The sequence below is a fragment of the Strix uralensis genome, chromosome 1 (genome assembly GCF_047716275.1).
Source record: "Strix uralensis isolate ZFMK-TIS-50842 chromosome 1, bStrUra1, whole genome shotgun sequence".
NCBI lineage: Eukaryota > Metazoa > Chordata > Aves > Strigiformes > Strigidae > Strix > Strix uralensis.
This window is the reverse complement of record NC_133972.1, coordinates 134546688-134570881: the sequence shown is the minus strand read 5'-3', so window position 1 is coordinate 134570881 and position 24194 is coordinate 134546688. Positions and strand designations below refer to the sequence as shown.

Here is a 24194-nt window from a genome sequence, read left to right as displayed (position 1 = left end):
CCAAGAATGTGGGAGATGTGGCAACGAAAGAAAAAGTGAAATGGCATGTTTTCTGATGTATTTAGCAAAGCAAACTACTGCAAATATCCTTCCAGTACTACCTCCTGACAGGAAGCTTATCAATGTTTGATGTGTTGCTGCTGAGCTCATTTACATAACTCTGATGCTGAACAAAAAAGAAAAAAAAGATGTGGCACTAGCTGTTCTGCTTCATAAAATCTCCCGTCATGGCAGTGTAACAATACTTCAGCTTGTAAAGCTCTGCTGTGCATTAGTGATTGGAGACATGCAGGGGGAAAAGTGAGCTCATGACTGAAGGGGCAGAAAGGTAGATAAAAAGAAAAGATAAATGATTTTAAAGTTTGTGGTTTACTGCATTTAGCATGTACAAACGGTATTTTGAAATGTTTAAAGGCTTCAAGATCTGCTTCACATATGACAACAGTTGAATAGCAAAGAAATCAGAAGGGTTCAAAGTCTTCACCTGTGTCACATCTTCCAGAGCTGTTCCTACTGAAGTGGTAGCTTTCTCAAAAGGATGCAGTATACACAAAAATCAACAGATGTTTCATCTTTAGTGAGATGTTCCTGCCAAGAGTTATTCCACATCTTCTTTTATTGTGCCAACCAGCCTAAATTCAAAGAGGTCTGCCTTAAAAACACAGACTCCAGGGTCTGGGGAGAGGTGGCATGAAGTTGCTCTCTGAGCTTGCACACAACCTCCCAAATATACAAAATGAGGGAGACATTTTGCCTGTAGTTACCACAGTCATGTTAGTAGTGCTGGTGACATATTTGGGGATTCACTGTGCTGAAATCCTTGATCACTTGCCCCTGTTCATGTGAGTGTCATGGATACTTGCTGACTTGTCCAGGCAATTTGAGGAGAGTCAGTATGAAATATTGCTGCTGAGGGAAAACTGCAGCCTGACAACTAACTGTATGGAAGCACATTTAAGTCAGGTATTTATTTTCAACAATGTGCATGCCCATCAAAGCACTCTGCTGTTTAAAGCAAATTTCTGAAAATCATGTTCTGATATTATTACAGAATTTGTACTATGTAAAGTATCCAAATAAAAAAAAAATCTTCAGACAACTAAGTTGCAAGATCTCCTATAAGCATACAAGGTTATTTCCTGATTTTATTTTTTTTTGGTCTAAACCTGGAATCCCACAGATATACTTTCTGCATCAACTTCAAAGAAAAAGAATGCACTGCTACAAAGTGTTGGTTTTTTTCTTTTTTTTCCCTATATACACTCAAAGCTGAGCAATCCTTAGAGTTAGATACCAAATAAATTTACTCAAGTTAATAGTAGCATTCACTTATTTTGTTAGTTTAACAAACTGTCCTGATCTTATTTGCCTAGAATATCTTTGCAAACCAAACAACATCAAAATGGTGTAAGCAGTCAAAGTAAAATACTTCAGACATTTGAATGGATTTTATCAGACATGGCAGGAATTTGCTAGTAAGGTTATTCATTCTCAGGCAATGCTGTTCAGCCATAAGTAACCTCTGGAACAGAGAAATCTAAGCTATTTTCATTGTCTTTTAAGACAGTTCAAATGGAATTTATTTGCCTTCCTTACTCAACAAACTGGATAAGAGGTCTAGCCCTTTAAATGCTGTTCCAGTTTTAGAGGAGAGAGGCTACAAAACAGGGGTGCTTCATTAAAATACTGTAGCTGGCACCTCTCAGAGGCACAGGAAAAGAATATTCACTGAGTAAGTAACACATTATAAATTATAATTGAGATTCAATTCTCCCAGGGAGAAGAGAAGGTAACTTGTCATTTGAAGTGTTCTGAGTTTCAGAGAGTAGACTTGGAGTTTAGAGGGTATAATGATATCATTAAGAAATGCCCTTGCAAAGCAAGCAAAATTATACTGTGCTGTTTCTTGAAAACCACAGGAACTCTTTATTGTTCTGTCAGCAGCAGTTCAAAGAGCTGTGACCCCATTAACATTCACTCAGGCATGTATAACAAATTGGAGGAGGGAAATTTCTCGAATAGTTAAGTATATTTTGTGTGTTTGAATACACAACACTGTTAGCCATGGGAGCTCAGCACCACAAAATGCACACCTTGCACATCTGGTTTACCTCACAGTTTTATTTATCTTTTAATATTTAGAGGAGAAAGCAATATTAAAGGTAGAGAAAGAGGAGGGAGATTGGGAAGTGGAAAAAGCTAGATAATGGCTAGCTGATTTGATGGCTGCAGTTGAACTGATCTAGTATTTGCAGTCACTCTGCTACGAGCAGAAATTATTAGATGACCAGAAGACCCTTTGAACTCACATATCCCTGGCAAAGACTGAGTAGGAATATGTGGAGTGATACATTATAAACATAAGCTAGAATCTTGCAGAGAAACCAAATTTCTCTCATTTTCATTAAGAGGCAGCTCTTCTGGCCAAACTATTTATTTATTTCTGTGAGAAAAGTTGTGGGCTTCTTCCAGAAAATATTGACTTTTCATAGAAAAGCTTAATTGCAGAGATTCTGATGCAGTATCTGACCAGAACTGCAGCTTTTCTGCTTCTTTAGTCCTTTGTGAGTCCAGCTGTCCAAGTGGCTCTTCTACATATGATGCTGAATGACCACAGACAGTCTCCATGCTGCAGTGATCATTGACTCAGCTTAAGAAACGACAGTGGCCAGCAACAGCAACTGAGGTTTATCTGGTTGATTTTGAGTGTAAAAGTTTTCTTTTTGATATAAAATGCTTCGAATTTGTCTGCAAATACAAAGGGTTATTTTTTTTGTATAGACAAATGATTAACTTTTTTGTTCAGAGAGAGTGAGTAGTAGATACTGTCTCCAATGTTAGCAGAAAGCCCACCCACACTGATTAATTGAGGTACTTTATCTGTACCAATTCATTAATATGAGTTACAGTACAGATTTGGGAATCTTTATCTCTTTAGGACTGTGCCCTCACAGCTTTTCTTACACTTAGCAATAAGTTTGATAAATGTTATCAAATAATATGATAAAGGAAAGAACCATCACAAGGAGGTTAATGATATCTGTGCTATACTGAGGAGATGTTTTTTCCTGAGAAACTTTTAAATTCAGGTTCTTTACATTTGTAAATGATGCCAAATAAAATCAAGATTGCCAGTGGGACTCTTCATGAAACTTCACACAGAAGTTAGAGTAGGACCCTTTGTAACTACTGCAGATGTCCTTTTACAATGATCATTTCCACCAACCCACCAGAAACCATCTCTTCCAGATGTTGAGCACTCATGCTACTCAGCACACTTCTACTAATTCAAAGCTGCTTCTAAATTCTCTTGGAAAATAGAAGAATAAGATTTTTATTAATCTATAAGCCTAGGTAAGCTTGAATTTTATTTTCAGTTTATTGAAAGTTCTGCTGTTATCCTCTGTAATTCTTAAAGAGCAATCTACTATTTTGTTCATCACATATATATTCATGCTTCTGCCTTTCTTCTGAAAAACTGTCAATTTGATGACATTCTAAATGTATCTGCTATTTGAAGAATATTTGCATTGTAATTGTATTTGTGTTAGCTAACCTTCTTTTTCTTAGCTGCATTTTCATTGAATGTAGATTGGAGTTGATCAGAAAGTCCCCTCTGAAATGGAAATTATTTTTCTTACACTGGTTCTACTGTAAACAGTTTGAAACAGTGGGAGTGTGCTCACAGCGAAAAGCAGAATTCACATTCATATGTGTCTACCGGAAAGGGATGTAAAACACATCCTGAAAGAATCATAAGAAGGTTTCAATTATAGGGCAGTACAGTTACTGGAGGAATTTTCACTGAAATTCTTTTTTCCTTAGAAGATGTCCATTTGTCAAAATCAAAGCTTAGTGGGGGGCATGGGGTAGAGAGAAAGGGAGAAGGAAGGAATTTTTCACTTGATTTTTCATCTTTCCTTGAAAGTTTGTGATGTTTGATATGTTTCAGGTTGACATTTTTGCATCAAGAAACCCCTGCTATTCAGGAATGCTTGTTTCAAGTGTTAAACTCTACACAGTTAAGAAGAGACATAAAAATGTTTGAGAACAAAATAGAGTACTTTAAGATTGTAATTTAACAAAAAGTTCTAACTGATGTGCAAAATTTCCAAAAAGTGCTCAGATGTTGGGCATATTTTCTGCAAGCCTGGAAAACTCTTTGGAAGTGGAAAATCACTTCCTGCCACAGTGTAATAGGGGTGGAATTACAGCCTCCATCAAGGCAATGGCAAATGTCCCATTCACATCAGTTGGGACTTCACCTCAAACTTACTGAAAATATTGCAGTCTCTTTTGACCATATTGACCATACACATTTTGACCATACAAATATGTACAAAAAAGTATTGAGGAATTTGTATGTTCCCTTGTTTAGGAGGAGAAAATAAAAATAGACAGGGCTTTAAAGACAATTGTTATGTGTAGTAGAAAAGTCCTGTTTTTCTGCACATAATAGGAGTCAAACAATTAGCAGGCAAACATTTCTCAAAATCATTGCCTTTCTCCATAATTTTAAAATGTTACTGTCTGAAGTATTTTGTAAAAAATTTTCACCAAAAATTATTACTTTGCCTGGAGCACCAGAGTGAACAGTGTGAACACAGAGTCCTGGCGAGAGACATCTTCTGCACATGTGTGAGCCGAGCTGCTGGCTCTTGCACAGCAGCAGTCAGAGACCCATGGCCGGTTCCACCGATGCAGCACATCCTTGAAGGCATGTGCTAAAAAGGGGACTGTGAGACGGGGTGTAAGGGAACAACTGATCTTACACTGCCACAGCTGTTTTCCCAGGGGACATGGATTTAGAGTCCTGCAGTTGTTAGTGAGGGTCCAGCATGAATTGTTTCCTAAAGAAAGCAAAGTCCTTATCTACCTGTGCTCAGGGGATAATCCATGCCACATGGCCACATGTCGCAGTGTACAGCCATATTATTACTCCTCTCCCTACCCACATATACCTCCATTGCCACTCCACATCTCAAACAAAATAATACCCATTCCATCTCTGTTGGCACATAGCTCTCACTGAAATGTCACTATTCCTGTATGTTTCTGGTCTAGCCTTGTATATACAATCCCTTTTATATTTTTGCATAATTGCTTTATATAGTTCTTGTAGCAAGAAGGTATCTGTAGTAAACACTCTTCAGGAAGCTTTCACTCAGTTTCAGTGCTAAAAATAAAAAAGTTTTGGGGACTGTAAAAGAAGTTAAGCTGTTATTACAGATGCATCACTTCTGAAGCTCTATGAAATTACTGAGGACAGGGACAACGTACATTAATGCAAGTACATTTGGTCACCTTCACATTTTATGAGAGGAAGAAAGGCTCAAGATACAACATCAGCTACTTATGCGTATGTTGGTGGGAAGGTTTGAGCAGGACTGGTGTTAGCTCTAGCTGCCTTATTACTGGCTACCAGTAAGAAACAGCTTTCTATTCTAAGCAGACTTACTGCAAAAAACTTTCCTGTTTCCTCGATGAGGCTGAAAGAGTATTTGCTTCCTGTCTAACTCATATCAGCAACTTAATGAGAACTTTACTAAAATGTAATAACTGGCATTAAAAAAAGACTTTCCACATAACATATCCAGCCTTTTGGGCTGTCCACATTGCAGCTTATCCTTTACTCACAGCCAAAAGTCCCAAAGCCTCCAACTGGCAAACATGGCTGGGCTGATCAATTTTACCAAGCAGTTAATTCCAGTTTTCATATGACCAATGTGCGCCTACAGCCTACTATGCTTTTCCTTTCCCTTGTTCCAGTCAAATTCCTAGATATGATAGGCACACAATGAGCATAGGCCTTCTCTTGCAGAGAGCAAAGTCTGTTTATCTACTCTTTTTTTTTATATATAATGAGTCAATTCCTTTTCTTGTCTCCTAAAATTTCAAAGGCACCCTCACAGACATCTCAGAGAGTACTCACACTATATATCACAACAGCTGCTGGAGACAGATAGCGTGAGCATTTCTGGAATGATTAAAACTGACCTTGTTTCAATGGATACTAAGTGTTCATCATTAGTAGTGACTTCATGTTCAGCAGTTCAACAAAGTCTCTAAAACGAAGCACATTCTAATATTGAGGAAAAAATTAACTAGAGAACAGATTTGGGAACTTTTGAGACAGCATTTAATGGAAAAAAATGGTATGCTTTTTATATGCATATATTGGAAACAGTTTCATCCAAGTATCTGTGTAAATATACAGACTTAGATTTCATACAAATCAAAAAAGATTTTTTTCTAGATGTTTGGGACAACCCATTGCATCTTATAGCATGTGCTAAATTCTGATCTGTAGCCATTTTCCAGATGCTGAATGTCATCAGATCTTGAAACTCTCTTTTCAGAAACAGTTAAAACATTCTTAGTGGGAGGAGTTCTCTATTTTCTTCACAAACCAGATTTGTCCCTCTCTGTAGGTAAACCCATGTTTATATAGCTAATCTTGCCTCTATGAATATAAGCTTGAATTATTAGCAGGGAGTCTAGTTTGGGAAGCTACAACATGTCTTTTGGACGTATCAACACCCTGTGATTATGACACAGGAACATCCTGCTTTTATATTCTGAGGAAATTGCCTGTCCTCTGGTAGGCCACTACTAAAGAAATGGTTATCTGTTCTCAAGGACCCAGCCTAGAATATCCTCTTTTCTTCAATTTTCCTATCCTGGGAAAGATAACAACAAGGCTTTTGCACAAAATCCAAAATCTAAATATTTCCTTAATTTTTTACAAGTCTTTAAATTCTGGACATAAAAAAAGAAAAAACAGTCTGCCTTCAAGTAGGTTTCTTTCTAAGAGGGGAAGGGAAAGAAGGACCTATTCTCAGCTGCCATAGATCAGTATTATTCTGCAGAGGTACACAGAGCCCCAGCCAGTTACACTACTCCAGCAACTGGCCTCAGTTCTCTGCTGATTTTTGTCTTTCAGATTTTGAACCAGGAAGATTGAGAAGTATCTGAACAAATGAATGAGTGACTTCTGAGTCTGCATTTAGTCTCCCAGAGATAAACAGAGTCTACACTGAGGGGCTTTTTACATGAGGTGCTAAGATTTTTTAACTTGTCCTTGTCCAAGACAGTGTATGCATGTGCCGATATATGGTTTTACTTGCCTAGTTTCTATTACTGAGGATTTCGTCTGTTCTGTCTTCAGTAGTCAATGACAGAGAGTTCTCTGTTTTCTGTTTAATATGACCTGTTATAAATACCTGATGAGACATAACGGCATCATAGGATATTTATAGCATAGACAGACTTCTGCCTACACTACAGATTTCTGCAGAAAGGCTGAGCTAGAATAAGCCTTTTTAGAATGTTCTTCAGTTTGTTATGATGTGGATTCTCACTCTAAATTTTCAAGTAAGAGCAGTATTATTTTCAGAAACTATGGAAACATTTATTTGTATCTTATACTTACTATGTAAGGCATCTTATAGTCTGCATCTTTCACATGACTCATAAAGAGTTCAATTGGAAGTACTAAGTCAAAGAGATCACATCTACCTTGGGTTTCAGAGTACAAATGTGTTTAAGAAAAGAGAGGAGTCAGTTCCTTGCTCCAGGGTCCGAGCCGGTGAAGGACAGACAAAGCTTGCAGGGCAGAGTGTTTGACAAAGTCTCCAGATGCATGAGGACTGCCCGGGCTCTGTTCAGATCCCCAGTTTGACTATGACAAAGATTTGATCATACCCATAAAGCCAGGTCATGCTGATCAGAACTACTGTTCCATTGTCTCAGCTTGATTTCAACTTTGAAAAAGCAAGAAATTATAACAATTAAGAAAGAAATTGCTTCTTGCCACTCATAATGAAATGGAGTGTTAAGTATTTTGATTTTCCAGATGAAAGTTTTTGAAAAAAACATATTTCCAGATTTTTTCCAGAGACGTTTGGAAAAACATTTCACTGCAATACTTCTATTCTAAAAACATGGCATTGTTCCAGAAAAAAAAAGTTTTTCATTGGAAAACTTTTATTGGCTCTAAAAGCTCATATTTTTCACTAAGATTTGGAAAAACAAAAAAATAAACAAATTACATATTTGCCATAATAATGAACTAAACTTTTTTTCCTTCAAGATCTATATTCTAGTCTGCCTTTTGAGCATATCTTATATTTTAGCTCTTCCTTCTGAAGCACAACATGAAAAATACCTGATTGGATAAGATAGTGTCAAGAGACAAGTAATCTGTTGCTATAATTTAACCGACATTAAGTTTCCTGATCCCACATAATCACAGTAGGAGGGAATTTCAAAAAAAAATTTAACATATTTAAATCTATTGTTCATATTAAAGATCAAAAAGCTTCATATAATTCTAAGCAGGCTGAGTTTTCCCTATTCTCATTCCAGATTTTGAAGTGGGATAACCTCCAATAATGTCCAAACAAACTTGTTAGCTTGATTATCTGACTTGATCTCAGCATCAGAGTTATTCCGGAAAAATGTACCTTAAACAATTTTCTAAGAGATGCTTATAAAATTTTCCCTTATCTGAAGATTTGTTTTCAGAATAATTTTATCAGTACCAGTATCTGATTAGGGTGTTAAGTCAAGTATCATTGATTTCCTTTCATTTCCCTCACCTCTCAGAAATATCAGTTTCCGGTTATTCACTGGATGATGATAAACTGAAGATAATTTAGAAGAAAAAAAAAAAGAATTTTAATGGATCTTCTAATGGACATTGTTGGTTGTAACTTCTGTCAGGCTATTACCAAAGAAAATCTGGGGACAAATGCCTGGTTGCTGATCTTGTTGTTCCCTGTTGTTACCGCGATTTGCTGCAATGATTGTGAAATTTGAGTCAAAGCCCTGTTGAACTCTAAAGATCATTCCTGCAGTGATTCATCATTGTCACAAGGTAGGCATAGGGCTTTTTTTAAGAGTCACTGTTCTTGCCTATGTGAGTACAAATGCATGTTACAGAATTATCAGAGAAGAAAAGAATATGGCCAGGATATAACCATTCACCTTACTTCTTTCAGTACCTTGAGACAGCCCTGGGGCAAGTTAGCCTTTATGTTAAGGCAGTACTAGTTACGCTGGAGTGCAAAACTGATATTTGAATCCAGCTTGCTGATTTGTGCTGTAAAGCCACTCAGCTGGGTCTTGGTAGTCAGTGGCTTTCTGGCTTTGTTTTCACCAAAGCAATGGCAGGTGAGATCAGACCTTATGCTGGTCTGAAAGTTTTGGAATATTTGTGGATGCTGTTGGAGAAATTGTTCCATTTCAACTCAGAAGACTAGCTGGGGGAATTTCTATATAGATATGAGCATGCATGTACACAAACTTCAGTACATAGCTCTGGTGTTGGATAAGGTGGAAGCAAGCAGTGGTTCCCTAGGAGCACCCTAAAATAAAGAATCCTGTCTGAAGGAAAAGCAACTACACCCTCTGAGCAAAACCCAACCAGCATTAAAAAAAAAAAAGTATGGGCTTTACTGGGCACCCAGGCAATGTTCACTGTAACACACGCACTTCAGCTGTAATTACCATGTTTATTAGAGCTCTTCAAATGCAGTGGTCAGTAGCAAACATACTGCATACTAAGAAGGATTGTAGTGGCCATGTTTTACATGCTTTACCTGCTTCACGATTGCAACACAGGTTTCTTGCCTTTGCCATTAGACTCTGATGCTTCTAAACTGTTATGCAAAATGCCAAAAGATCAGTCTCTGGTTAACTTAAGCCACAATTAAATTTTGTCTACCATCACAGGATAATTATAAGATCAGCACTACACACAGAGAAGTATAACTTCACAGATGAAGAGAACAGAGGGGAGAAATGTGCTGTGAAGGGGAAAAGCTGTTCACATTAAAAGAATAAGGATCAGAAGTCAAAACTCATCAAGTTATTGGCAAAATAGGTTGGGCTTAAATACATCTCCCCACCTCTCCATCCACATGGCAATCTTCTCTTTAATGTGTTAGAACTCAAAAGATCAGTAAGGTCTAGGAAGGAGTACGGTATGAGCTCAAAGCATACAGTAGCTATTGCCTTGTGATAAAAGACAGAGCTCATTAATTAGAGATGGTTTAGGCACTAAGAACACATTTGTCCTTGTGATGTTGTGGCATAATGAGAATTGCCATACTGTACAAATGTTGTTTAGGATCTGAACAACTGTTGCTTAAAGTGCAAACATCAGGCTACTTTTAGGTCATTAAATGAATAACTGAGAAACAGAGTAGGTGTCCAGCTGAGTTAAAATGAACTATTTTGTGTGATGCAATACATACAGAAATCCAAACAGAGAAAAAGTAGTATTGAGCAAAATATTCTTTCAGCCATGTGGTGATGTAACTCATACTTCACCTCCCTCAGCATTTACAGGCTTTGCAGTATTTGGATCTGAGCATCCTATATAATAGCAACATATTAGTCTCTGCAGCCAAGTTTAGTAGATTTGACTAGTGTTGGTCTTACAACACAGGATGAATTAACATGTGCACCTGTGTAATGTTTGTTCGCTGCACTTAGTGATAATGCACTGTAGCAGCAATTTGGGGAAAAAAATAAATAGAATACAAATGCAAAGAAAATAACTGCCAATATATTTATTGGCTTAAAGCAATTTGAAAGAAAGGAAAAAAACAAATGCGTAAATTTAAGACTTACACAGGACTTAATATCAACAAAATCTCTTCTTCAAAAGGAGGACTGGGATAGCCATGTAACCTGCCTGTATGAGGATCTGTACATGCACAGTGCCTTAGCTGTGAGAAGTAACAAGGAACTAAAACAATCCTGATTTTTTTCAGACATCACCTCATGAGAGTAGAACCTGACTTTTCACTTTCAGTGACCTCCAGCACAACTCATATTGTGACTCTTCTTTTTCTGTATGTAGGTCTTGCCTGCATTTCAATTACATTTTACATAAATTTTACATTAGGATAGTGGTAGTTCTTTTAAAATAATAATAGAATGAAGTCTTAATGAAAGTACTTCAACAGCAACAATGAGAGCCAAAAAAAACCCCACCCCTAAAAAATCCCTACCAACAGTGCTTGCTAAATATGTGCTTTATAAGCATGACTGACTTGCTTCTAAACCTGGTAAATCAGAGTGCACATTACAGCTCTTACAACTCATCAAGCCCCACCAGTGGTTAGAAAAGTCTAGTACATGTTACCCCAATTTGTATTTTTTAGAGAGCGCTGTATTTCTACTTATGATGAAGACAACAGTAACTTTAAACAAGAAATTAAATGCCCACCTACCAACAAGAAAGGCAGCCTTCTTAAATTGCCCAGCACAAGATGTCAGGCTAATGACACAATCATAAGATCAGTTTTAGTACTCCCAGACTTTGGTACTTCCAGAAACATACTGTTGTCAACAACTGTAAATAAACTGTGGGCAGAGAAGCTGGCAGTGCCATGGTCAAGAATCAGACGGGATGAAGGTTGGACTGGCCTCTTATTGGAGAGTTGGAAGTGCAAAATTTGGCTAGGCACAAAGACACCTTGCTAGAATTTGGCTTCCTTATGAGTGTCACTTGGCTTTAATCCTCCTTTTGACTGGAGGGGTTTTTTGAACCACAGAATGTTGTTCTGTGAAGGAAGTCAAATGACGTGATAGTATCAGCAGGAGAAGATAAGGTATTGTCTTAGGGACTAATTGCGCAGCTTGACTTTCTAATTTGTTAGAATAGATGAAAATTCTCCACAACAGGCTTAAAACTGCTGGCAGATTTTTCTACTTCATTTTTGAATAATAACATAAAGTAGAGATAATCATGATCTAATTGTAGACAATTTGTTAGTCAAAAAATGAGTTGAACAAATTGTTCTTTCTAGTGTATGAGTTAAAGTTCAGATACACACACACCAGGAAAGATTATTCCTGAGGTATTTATGACTGCAGGATACCTGAAAAGTACTAAAAGTGAAATGGAAAAACAATGACTTACAAAATCTCTCCTTTTTAAGTATGGAACTACATGAAACATGTGGTCCTTGAGCAACCTGGTCTAAGGTTAAGTCAGCCCTGCTTTGAGCAGGGGTTTGCACAAGGTGATCTCCAGAGGTCTTTCCAACTTAAATAGTCCTTGGATACTGTCAAATGCCCACAGTTAATAAAGTTGTGTCAGAGTACTTCAGACCTAAAAATCCACCTCAGGTCTAACATCAGAGGTGGGCTCAGACTCTTGTGGAAAGCACTGAAGTCCTCTCTGAGCACCACAGTTTATCCTCATCCTCAGCTTGTCCCATCAGGCCCCAGGTGCCTTATGGTCACTTTCCACTTAAACCCATACAGCACACTGTTTTAGCTTGCTCCTATTTATTTGCAAGCACCAAGTGGATGCGCAGCCCCTGAACAGTCTGAACCATAATGTAACAGGATCCTGTGTGACAAATGAAGGCAGTCAGAATGAGGACTCAACAGGGAGCCTGTCCTTACTCTTCCTCATTTCCCTCCAACACAAATCCATACACGTGAACACGACAGCACCCTTCCATCTGCTGGTCCCTTCTCCTGCCTCCCTCCCTCTGCATACAGATGTGCTTGCATGTGGGCTGCACACTCCAGAAGGCAGATGCTGCTGGATTTTAATCCCCCTGAATCCTCTGATGGATTAAACCTCAAATCTCTAACCGTCCTTCTTAATGCTGCAGTAAGTAACACACATACTGGTTACACTGATTTACAGCTGAAATAAAAGCAAAAGACAGTCAAAATGAAACGTCTGAAAATCAATCTATATGCTGTGAGTAGAAGGGACACTAAAGCATTCTGGATTATTTTCTCCCACCATCCTTCACCCTGCCCAGTGCCTGCTGAGGCAAAATCACTAGCTGCAGCAATAAAAGTTGCAGGTACATGTATTACTTTCCACCTACCTGTAACCCTTCAATGGCCAGTTTGAGAATAGATGGTGTAAGCTTGGAGGCTTGTTTAAAGGAGAAGTTACTCCAATCTATAATTAGAATGAAGCCATTTATCTGAAGCTCCTGGTCTTCGATGAGCACTTCCAAGGACAGTAGGATAGCCCGAAGGATATCTATAAAGGAGTTTCTAAAACCAAAGCAGAAAAAAAAATCAATGGTTGCAGTAATGTTCAAACCTCAAGATATTCAGGTTTGCTGTGAATGGGACATGAGCAAGGGATGATGATTTGTTCTGGCAAAACTCTTCTAAAAAGAGAGTTGTTTCAGAGGTATCACTAAAGCGCTCCCACTCTAAAAGTCACATTCCTCTGCTTGATGTGATAAGTCCTGCACACTGGTGGATAAAATAAACCCTGAATTAGACCTTTTCAATTCTTCTGTCATTTCTTACAATAGATATTAGCTAAGCCACTCTGGGAAAATATTTGTCTGTGAAGAAATCATAGAATGGTTTATGTTGGAAGGGACCTTAAAGATCATCTAGTTCCAACCCCCCTGCCATGGGCAGGGACACCTTCCACTAGATCAGGTTGCTCAAAGCCCCATCCAGCCTGGCGTTGAACACTTCCAGGGATGGAGCATCCACAATGTCTCTGGGCAACCTGTTCAGCATCTCACCACCCTCACAATAAAGAATTTCTTCCTTATATCTAACCTAAATTTACCCTCTTCCAGTTTAAATTTGTTACCCCTTGTCCTATCACTACACTCCCTGATCAAGAGTCTGCCTCCATCTTTCCTGTACACCCCCTTTAAGTACTGGAAGGCCACTATAAGGTCTCCCTGAAGCCTTCTCTTCGCTAGAACTAACAACCTCGACTCTCTCAGCCTGTTCTCAAAAGGAAGGTGCTCCAGCCCCCTGATCATCTTCATGGCCCTCCTCTGGACCCACTCCAACAGGTCCATATTTTTCTTATGTTGAGGTCCCCAGAGCTGAACACAATACTGCAGGTGGTGTCTCCCAAGAGCAGAGTAGAGGAGAAAATCACCTCCCTTGACCTGCTGGCCACACTTCTCTTGATGCAGTCCAGGATACAGTTGACTTTCTGGGCTGCAAGCACACATGTCTGGCTTAGAGTTTTCCATCCACCAGTACCCCCAGATCCTTCTCTGCAGGGCTGCTCTCAATCCACTCATCACCCAGACTGTATTTGTGCTTGGGATTGTCTCAACCCATGTGCAGGACCTTGTACTTTGCATTGTTGAACTTCATGAGGTTTGCACAGGCCCAGCTCTCAAGCCTGTCCAGGTCCCTCTGGATGGCACATCCCTTCCCTCCAGTGTGTTGACCACACCGCAAAGCTTGGTCTCATCAGCAAACTTGCTGAGGGCTCACTCAACCCCACTGTCCATGTTGCAAATAAAGATGTTAAACAGCGACAGTCTCAATACCAATCCTTGAGGAACGCCACTCATCACTGCTCTCCACTTGGACATCAAACTGTTGACCACAACTCTTTGAGTGCGACCATCCAACCAATTCCTTATCCACCCAGTGGTCCATCCACCAAATCCATGTCACCAATTTAGAGACAAGGATGTCATGTGGGACAGTGTCAAAAGCTTTGCACAAGCCCGGGTAGATGATGTCAGTTGCTCTTCCCTTATCCATCAACACTGTAAGCCTGTCATAGAAGGACACCAAATTTGTCAGGCATGATTTGCTCTTAGTGAAGCCATGGATGCCAGCTATCAGTTTAAATCCCTGCTCCTCTGGACATACTTCACCATTTTTTTTTGTTTGAGGTTTTTTGTCCCCTTGTTTTCTTTCTATTGTAAAGAGGAAAATCAGAAAAGGAAATAAATCGGTCCGATATTAATAAAAATGATATGGTTACAGCTAGGCTCCCTGGCTTCCTGCTTGAGTGGAGGAAATGATCCAAGGCTTTGCACAATAAAGTTTGACTGTTGCCTTATTTCTGCAAACCAAATGCAACATGGGAAATAGCTGCATCCACTCAAAAGGGGAACCCTTTATTAGTTAGCAGCTACCAATAAGCTGCCTGCAAGGCTTCCCTCAGCTCTGGGAGAAAAATTAGAAACCATGGAGGCCCTGAAGGAGATGGCAAGTGACAGAGAAGAAAATGTTGAAATGGTTTCTTTAATGCAGAAGTCTGTACTGAGAAGCCTCAGTCGCTCTCTACTTCCATCTCATGTATTTTACAAAAGTGTGTTGGAAAATTTGATGACTTATTCCATACTCCACTTAATAACTTATTCTACTTATTCCAGCTGAGTAAACTGAATCAGGCACTCTCATCATCTGTCCTTCCCATTAAGATGATTTACGAACAACAGATTCTTTTAGAGAGCAAAAGCAAGTAAAGCTTCAGAAAGTACAGCTTAACCTTCTGTAAAATGAAATTGTAACATACTGATATTGAGGTCTGCTTTACTTCTGCATAATTCTCAAATTTTGATGAGATCTGAGGTCTATTATAAGGAAGGCTCCCACCATGTTCTTCCATGGAGATTTTCATTTAATCCTTTTCTGCTGTTTTCTTTAATTTAAAATAAGTCATCTAAGCCTACAAGAGCATTGTTTCAAATTCTGCCTGAGAGAAAAAACCTATGTGCAGTCAAAACAAACTTTTCTACCGTCAAGACCTCTACCCCTCAATGGCAGCAACACATGATGAATTTCTATTAGAAGTAAATGGTGAAGTGTTTTCTTATTCTTTCTCTTTTCTCTCAGCAGGTTTCAAGTGGAAATGTACTTTCTTTCTCTAAAGACACAGTCCCTTGAAAAAGCTGTTTCTGATCTGTGCCTCTGCCTAAGTTAGAAGCTTCTCTGAAGTATAATTGCTAAGGCAACTTGCAGTACATAGAGCTTAAAGATATTTAACTTTGTTGTTGCTGGATGCCAGACCACCCCTCCCTCATTTGCAGTAACAGGACAACATTGACCTTTCCAAATTGTATGGGGAAGCTGTGCTAAACAGACAAACTGAAGGAGTACTTTCCTTAACAATGTAAGGTGAAGACATATCAATTGGATTGGCAACTGACATTTATTTTTAGTCTAAATTTATTTCAAAAAGCTGTGGTATGAATATACTACCCACTGCCCAGCTGACTTTCAAACAGCAGCATCAAATTACTAGACTTTCAGTGACGAAAAAAGCGATTGAACCCCTAAATCATATCTACTTAATATATCCTACTCTACCCAGCTCTATTCATGGGGATCAGCACTCTACAAGAACTGCCCTGTGGAAGCTCCCAGAGGTATGCAGTGGCTCCAAAAGTATCCTCACACACATGCCAGCCTTCTCTACTCGTTTGTTGGTATCTACACAGAATGATGTCATCCATGGATGGGCTTTCTGGCTAGACTGGGGAAGATGGACTAATCCAGAGCTTGATTCAGTCCCACAGTTGCAAACCTTAAGATGAACCTTGATATTACTGTTATTATTAACAGTATTATTAACTTGTATTACTGAAAGTGAGAAAACAAGGACACAATGTGATAAAAAAGGGTTTCATCCTTCATTTGTGGGAAGAAGTTTTCTTAATAGAACATTCAAACTTGTATTCATTATCCTGCTACCTCTGATGCTTTTAAATGTTATGTATTGATTTCAGTAGGGTTGTATGGAAATGGTGCATACCAGTTATCTTCTGTAATACACTTAAACTCTAAATCACAATGAAATATTTCATTTGATTGAGCACAAAATCTTCCTCTCAGACTCTCTGCTGAAGAATTCCAATCTTTGTTTGTGTGTCTATAAATTAGATCCACAATAAATTACCAGGTTGTCAAACAATTAGTCACCTGTACTTCCCTGTACTTTCAAGTAGAAAATACTTGTCTGGGAGATATGGTACCCAGTTTCCTTAGTGTGTAACTAATCTGGATGTCCCCTGCCCAGATCCCTGCCCCCCTCTATGTATTTGCAGTTTTAAGACATGATGTAGGAAATAACTCAAAATTAACACAAAGACATTTTTCTGATAAGTACAAGGAGACATGAAAGCAGCACACAAGTCCTCCAGGTGGGCTGTCTGCAGGCACACTGTTTTGTGAATGCAGGGTCTGGATAAAAATCAGACAGAGTGCCACTTGAGGCCAAAGCCCTCTGCTCCCTAATCTTGAGGCTTTGAGACAAATCATTCAGCTGTGTGACTGATTTGCATCCAAATCATTTTCTATGCATGAACACAGAACCACTTTCTATTAGTCCATCTCTTTTGTTCCTTTGTTTAATGTTCCCTTCCCTACTCCAACCCCCCCTCCCCACAAATTTAACCCTCTCACACACACAAAAAAAAGTGAAATAAATTACTATTACACAAAGGGAAATGTGTAAGGTGCTGTTAGGATTCAGCATGGAGCCTACTGAAGTGAGCCACTAATGAGTTACAAAAGATTTGCACAAGCCCCAGAAAGACAAAAAGGAGGAGGGGGGAGAGTGTCTATCTGCCTTGGCTGAATGGAAAGGTACCACAAAAGAGGCTCATCAAATATCCTTTGGAAAATGGGAAGTTAGCCCAACAGAAGCTAGTGATAAGGAACAATAATGTAAAACAAAAAATGAAGATGGTTTAGCTGAGGGATTTGGTGAGGAGATTAGCCAAAGGCATAACATGAAAATAAATAAGAAGAAATTACTTAATTATAAGAGGTGTAAGCAGGGTGTGAGAGAATCAAAAGGCTCAGTGGAGTACCAGGGTGCAATGGGAACAATTAAAGGGGATAAAGACATTGCAGGGAAATTAAATGATCTATTTGCATGTCTCTGCCACCAGTCGTTTCGAAGAGATACATGGATAATAAAGCTGAGGGACTGTTGGAAAATAAGGGGTCAAATAAGACACACTGCAAAGAAATTATACATTTTGGAGAAGATAGCATCAGTAAAGGCTTTTGACATTACTCTGTCTGAAGAGTTAAGCAGTCTCTGTTTTAAGCATGGTAGTGAAATTAATTGGATTATTCAGATGGTTAAAAGTATGAACATACAGAAGTACTGACAGCTGAAGACATTAAGATTGTCTGGTAGTAAGCAAAACCAAGCTGTCACTAAAAATCCTGACTGTCCCACAAGACAGCAGGCTAACAAAGTTTGGACCAGTGTCATTATCTTGGCAGTTGCTGACAACTTGCCTTAACTTGCCCTATATTAGTATGAGGTAAGAGCCTCTCTCCTATAATACTTAAAAGGTGGCCAAAGCTGCATAACATTTAGGAAGCTGCAAACATGTCATAGATACAAATTAGGTAAGAGAGTAAGAGACCACATCTCACTTCGTTCCCTCCCCACACAATAAATCACCAACAGAAAGCAAAAATGCTCTCTTAGCTTCTAATAGGGAGGGAGCTGGCACTGCCGTGCAAGGAGGATTCTCACTGGGAGTAAAGCACAGAAGAGAAAGAGGAAAGAAGAAGGGCCAGAAAAATATCTTCAGGTTGCCACAAATTATGAGCTAATCAAAGCTGAAGAAGCTGGCCGCACCTTGAATACTGTGTTCAGTTTTGGGCCACTCACTACAAGAAAGACACTGAGATGCTGGACCAAGTCCAAAGGAGAACAACGAAGATGGTGAAGGGTCTAGAGCACAAGTCTTATGAGGAACAGCCAAGGGAACTGGGCTTGTTTAGTCTGGAGAAAAGGAGACTCAGGGGAGACCTTATTGCTCTGTACAACTACCTGAAAGGAGGTTGTAGCGAGCTAGGTGTCAGTCTCTTTTCCCAAGTAACAAGTGATAGGACAGGAGGAGATGGCCTCTAATTGCACCAGGGGAGGTTTAGATTGGATATTACGAAATATTTCTTCACCAAAAGGGTTGCCAAGCACTGGAACAGGCTGACCAGGGAAGTGGTTGAGTCACCATCCCTGGAGGTATTTAAAAGATGTGTAGATGTGGCACTTCGGGACATGGTTTAGTGGTGAACTTGGCAGTGTAAGTTTACAGTTGGACTCAATGATCTTAAAGGTCTTTTCCGACCTAAATGATTCTATGATTCTATGAAAGGCTTAGAAAGGAAGACATGAACAACACAACAGATCAATGTGGGTGGAGGAGGGAGAACCCAGGAAGGAACATTTTTAATTGTTCTCACACACAGCCAAGGTATGCTGCTCATGGAAAAACCCTTGGAGTCCAGTCAGCACTGGGTTTTGAACCACTGTTCATAAATCATACAAAGTCATTTATTTCAGGAGATTAAATTCTGCTTTCTGCTCATGAAGTATTGATAAGAAGGCCTCAAGTTCCATTAACGTGTTCTTAGAAAACTTTTGGGTTTTTTAATGCATATATTTATATTAGAAATTTAAAACTCACCTCTGCTGAAAAAAACCACTGGAAATTAGTGACCTACAGTCCTTGGAGATTCATGTCTTGATTCAAACTCATGATCATGAGTAGTTACCCTGCCTCTCTGGCATCAGAGATAAATAGCAGTCAGTCCAAGCACTGCAAGACCTGATCTTCACGTTTTATGACCTTATGGTGGAGAAAGGCCCCTTATATGAAGCCACACAACACAGGGCAGACCTTGGCTGAAGAATAACCAGGAAGAATAACTGCAGAATTGTGAATAACCGTGGTGACTCACTTGACTAATCCTGCACCAGAGAAGATGAGCAGTCACACAGAGGAGCTCACAGCTGACTCATGTGCTGAAAAGGGCTTGTTTGTCTCATCTGTCTGAGGTCTGAATAGCACATATGTGCGCAGAAATTAGCAAGGCTTGTCTCCAATCCACAGAGAAAATGGGTTGCATTCACAACAACTGTTCACCACAAATATTTTGACCAGTCGTAGGTAACCTTCTTCATAGAACAATTCAAAGCCATTTAAACTCATTAGCTGCAAAATATGAATAATTCACCAGCACACAAACTGGAGAAATTCCTACACAAAAATATGAGATTTTTTCTTATTTTGTAGGGTACCAACCCCTTCTTTGTCATGCTCAAGTTACAGATTTTTTCATTTCTCTGTAGAACCAGAATATATGTACATAGAACTCCTACTGAGTAAAACACAGGTTGCATCAATTTAATGTTATATCTCCAAATTATTCTTCTGTCACATCCAGTGTAGCTATCTTTGGTTGTTCCAGTATGTCAGCTTCAGACAGGCATGTCTCCTGTTTTGTGATGAAAAGATAGCAAGTTTTTCCCCACAGCATCTGTGTAAGTCTTTAAATAAAATTTCCAAGTAACTTTACATCCAGGATAACAAGCTGGATAGACAAATGTACTGATTTTTTTCCTCAGAAGTGCTTAGTCCAACAGTGCACTGGATACAAAGAATAGCATAGACTAAGCTGAGTCCTGAACTCTATATAACAACATTAGAAATCCACTGCTTAGCTTATAACTGAATGGAGGCCAGCCACCCACAGATATCTGGCTGACTTTGAATTCCTACTTGGAGTGAGCTGGAAGCCTCTGCCGTTGCCAATGAAGGAGAAATGTACCAGCCTGCAGAAAGAAACTACATCAGTTTATTCTTTTATCATGCAAAAATTGCCTCTCAGTGGCTTTCTTTAAGATATAAAAATATTCCCCTTGTTATATTTCTGCTGGAGATTCTTCTATATGCAAGTATTATGAGGTTTTTTGCTGTCACTTTCCACTTCAGTTGAACTCCATAGCAACCAATAGCCCCTGAATTACACGCTCCGCATTCAAGTCTGTGTTACGGATCTCCTCCTACATACACTCATTCATATTGTGGGTACCCTTATCAAATGAATACTTTGTCCCTGATGTTAATGTGACTGTGCAAGGACCCTTTCTTATGTGTAAATTGGCTGAAAAACAGGGACCTCTGCAGCCCCTGTGATTGGGGAAGGAGAGTGCAGGTGGTGGGGCTCTTTGGACCCCTGGTAGGACCAGCTTCCACCAAAGACCTACACAGGGGAATGGGGAAGTGACATCTGCTCTTCCCTTTGCCTCAGCCCAGGGATGTGTCACACCATTTAGTAGGGAATCAGCCCAAGATAAAGAATAAAATTGTTACACTCCTGAGAGCTCAAAAAAATCTCTCCCTGAGCTCTCCAGAAACTTGATCTCAAATGGAGCAGGCAACCAACTGAAACCCATCACAGCACAAGATCAGCAGCTGCTCAGAAGGACTCCATGTGGGTGCAGTGGGGCAGCCCAGCCATTGGGCTAATGGCTTGGCTGGGCTCCAGTCAGAGCACTCAGTGCTATGCAGGGTGAAGACTCTCAGAGGTAATATGCAGCTCTGCTTTGCAGCCTGCTGCTGCATGGAAAGATGAGAACTGAAGCTCAGGTGCAATATGACTGTTCCTCTGGCTGTGGATTTGTTTTATTCCTTCAGGAGTTAAGTATTTCTGAGCTACACACTGGTGATTTTCTTGCCTTTTTAGTACCCAGAGCAATATCATGCTTGCACACTGTGAATTTCTTTGTTGAGAAGGAATAAGTGACAATCACAGGTAGTGTGTTATGATACAGTGGAAATTATTAAAAGCCCTACACTACAACCCCTAAATGCAATCAATAAATCAATTCAACAAAGCTACTGCAGTAATCTGCCTGGATAGTCCCAAATGCAATATCCTCTGCAAGGAACATGGGGAAGATGGACAAAGAGTACATCCCAGCATGAGCACAATCAGGGAGTCTGTGGTGGTTTCAGGTTAGTGGTCACCAGTGTAAGAAATTTAGGAGATGACAGATGGGAACAGACTGATGGTCACAGCTCAGGATACTGTTTGAGAGGTAGTTTTTAATCTCATATCGTGATCTTACCAATGTTGTGATACTGTTCCCTCAAAGTACAGCTCTAGTAATAATGAACAAAATGAACGCTGGTACATGAATGGCTTATGGTTAGAAGCATTAGGACTGATGAGCTCTGTTTTATTTTATTCTATGTGCTTGCACAGCCTTGGCTCTGTAATCCATCCTTGCATCACACTAAGCTATTTGCTCCATTTCTTGCACCATTGTGTTCTACAAGTTAAGTTTTCATTACAGAAAAGGAAAGAATCTTCTTCTGAACATTATGAAGCTACTGTTTAGTCACAGAAAGTAATATATAGCTCCTTTGTTCTGTTATTAGAAGGTACAAATGGCACAACTGGTTCAGTCTCCCTGATGTCATGTTTTCTCTATGTGATTCCACTATATCCTCTCCACCGATATCTCCACTGCATCTTCAACATCTTTCCATTTGAAATAGCCCTGGACTTTTTGCTCCTTCCTGATGCATTTACCTCACTTGTTCACAATGCTAATGAATTCCTTTCATTGCTCTTTTTTTGGAACAGTTAAATTTTTTACATCCCCTTCAGTTCGAGATAATACAAAGTGAACTCAGTATTCAAGGTGAGTTTGGAATATCAGCATACATAAAAAAATGTTATGTTTTCCTATTTGTTCTCCATCGCATTCTTAATGCAGCCTAACATCTAATTAACTTTTCTGACCACCACTGCACAATAGCACACTTGTTAATTGTGCTGTCCATAATGACCTGAAGTTTTTCTTAAAAGGTTAAAAGTAATTGAAAACCCAGAAGAAACTGCATAGAGTTAAGAGAGAATAAAGGATCTGCATACAAGATGTGGCCACATATTAAAATCCAACATGTTCTTGCACTGCACTTAGAATTCTTTGCATAATAAATACTGCTTTTCTAGGTCATTCTAGAGTTGGCCACAATTTTTGCTAATCTTTACTAAACTACACAACTTTCGTTTACTTTTTGTCACATCACCACTTACCTCACCTACATCTGCCAAAAGAATATTACTGCTGGGCATTATGGTAACCTAATTTTGCCTCTTACAAATCCTATTCTTTGTCTGAAGTATCAAGGCCACTTTTATGTGCAAGGCAAGAATTCACCCATATATTTATTAACTTTTCTGAAAAGACTTTAATACAAACTTCATAAGAAGATTTTTTTATTAGCTAACTAAATGCTATATTTATATATTTTACCTTAGACAATTTTTAAAAAATTTTCTAATTGTTCCTTTGGTTGCAACCAGTCATTCTTACAGCAGCCCTCAATGATGATTAGATCAAATAATAAAGTTAAAATCAAATAACTGCTCACCAGTGTATATATTCTGCAAGTGCTGAGTTCAGAACTACAAAAGTCATATTATTGCTTGTGGATATTCAAACAGCACCTGGTTACTCACAAAACACTCATCAGTCCAGAAAGCTTTCAAAAATGTAGCAGAGTGCCTGCAAGTTAATTCAGAAACTCACTTTTGTCTACGTCTGTTGGAAAGTTTAACTGTTCAGCTAAGAAGCAGACTCCTTCTGTGTGCTTGAAATTGCAGTAATAAACTTTCAGCTGGTAAGATGACAATGAACCCAAAAGGTATGCCTGAAGTCACCTCTTTCCTTCTAGTACTTAGGCTGAAATTTCTGTGAAGATCTAAGGCCAGAGAGAAATCTGGTCCATCTGAAATTTTTAGAGCCACAGATAGTGTACAATTGGTGTGCTTGACAGCTGAGAGTCAAAACTTGCCTGTGAAAGCAGCCCATATTTGGAAAAATATTCTGCTGAAGAGTCCCTTTTTCTTGTGTATGGAATTATGGAAGGTACATTTGATTCTACAGGCTGAAAAAAAAAATCAGAACAAATCATAGGAAAACTGGAAAATTTAGTCCAGATTGTCAGGAGCAGATTGTGTCAGGCTCAAGGAATGACCATCTATCCAGTAGGAAGAGCAGAGTTGAGGTGATCATGGTGAAAAGCCACAGTAACTGATCCTGAGCTATGGGTAGCACACTGTACATGAAATTCCAGACACTGTGTGCGAAGATGACAGTCATGCAGTACTATGTTCCTAAAAAAACCCATAACATAACAAATAAGAAAGATACAACATCTCAGTGGACTTTATTAAGGCAGCATGACATCCTCCTTGGCCTGTGTGAAATGAATTCACACATAGAGGCAGACTGTTGCAGACCTCACAGCCGTAGCATGTCTAGAAATGGTTCATATGAAGATGGTGGAAAATGGCTTATGTATCTTCATTGGCGAGATCATCCTGTGGTACTAATGTATATCTCCACATAAAGGTTTATAAAATAGTTTTGGTGTCACCAGATGGTATAATGGACAACCAGAGAGACCATGTTTTATTTCTCCTTTCAGGAGGAATGAAAGAGAAAAGCAGAGCAGGTATAGGTAGTGAGCAGCAATGCCACCAATGAAAACAAAGACATAATTTGCAAAGAAAGCAATTAGAAACACCACAGTATCTAGACTTACAACCTCTCTCCAGTAAAAATGGAATTTTAACTATCATAATAAAGAGGA

At 39.1% G+C, this 24194-nt stretch overlaps 1 protein-coding gene across 3 annotated transcripts in view; it reads right to left on the bottom strand.

The window, feature by feature from the left end:
* Window positions 1-24194, bottom strand: part of CLVS1 (clavesin 1) — a 110940-nt gene that overhangs the window by 58602 nt on the left and 28144 nt on the right. For all 3 annotated transcript variants that reach the window (XM_074881968.1, XM_074881977.1, XM_074881987.1), the window contains one exon: window positions 12867-13041. In XM_074881968.1, the coding sequence (XP_074738069.1) occupies window positions 12867-13041 (175 nt within the window). The remainder of the gene's footprint in view (window positions 1-12866; window positions 13042-24194) is intronic.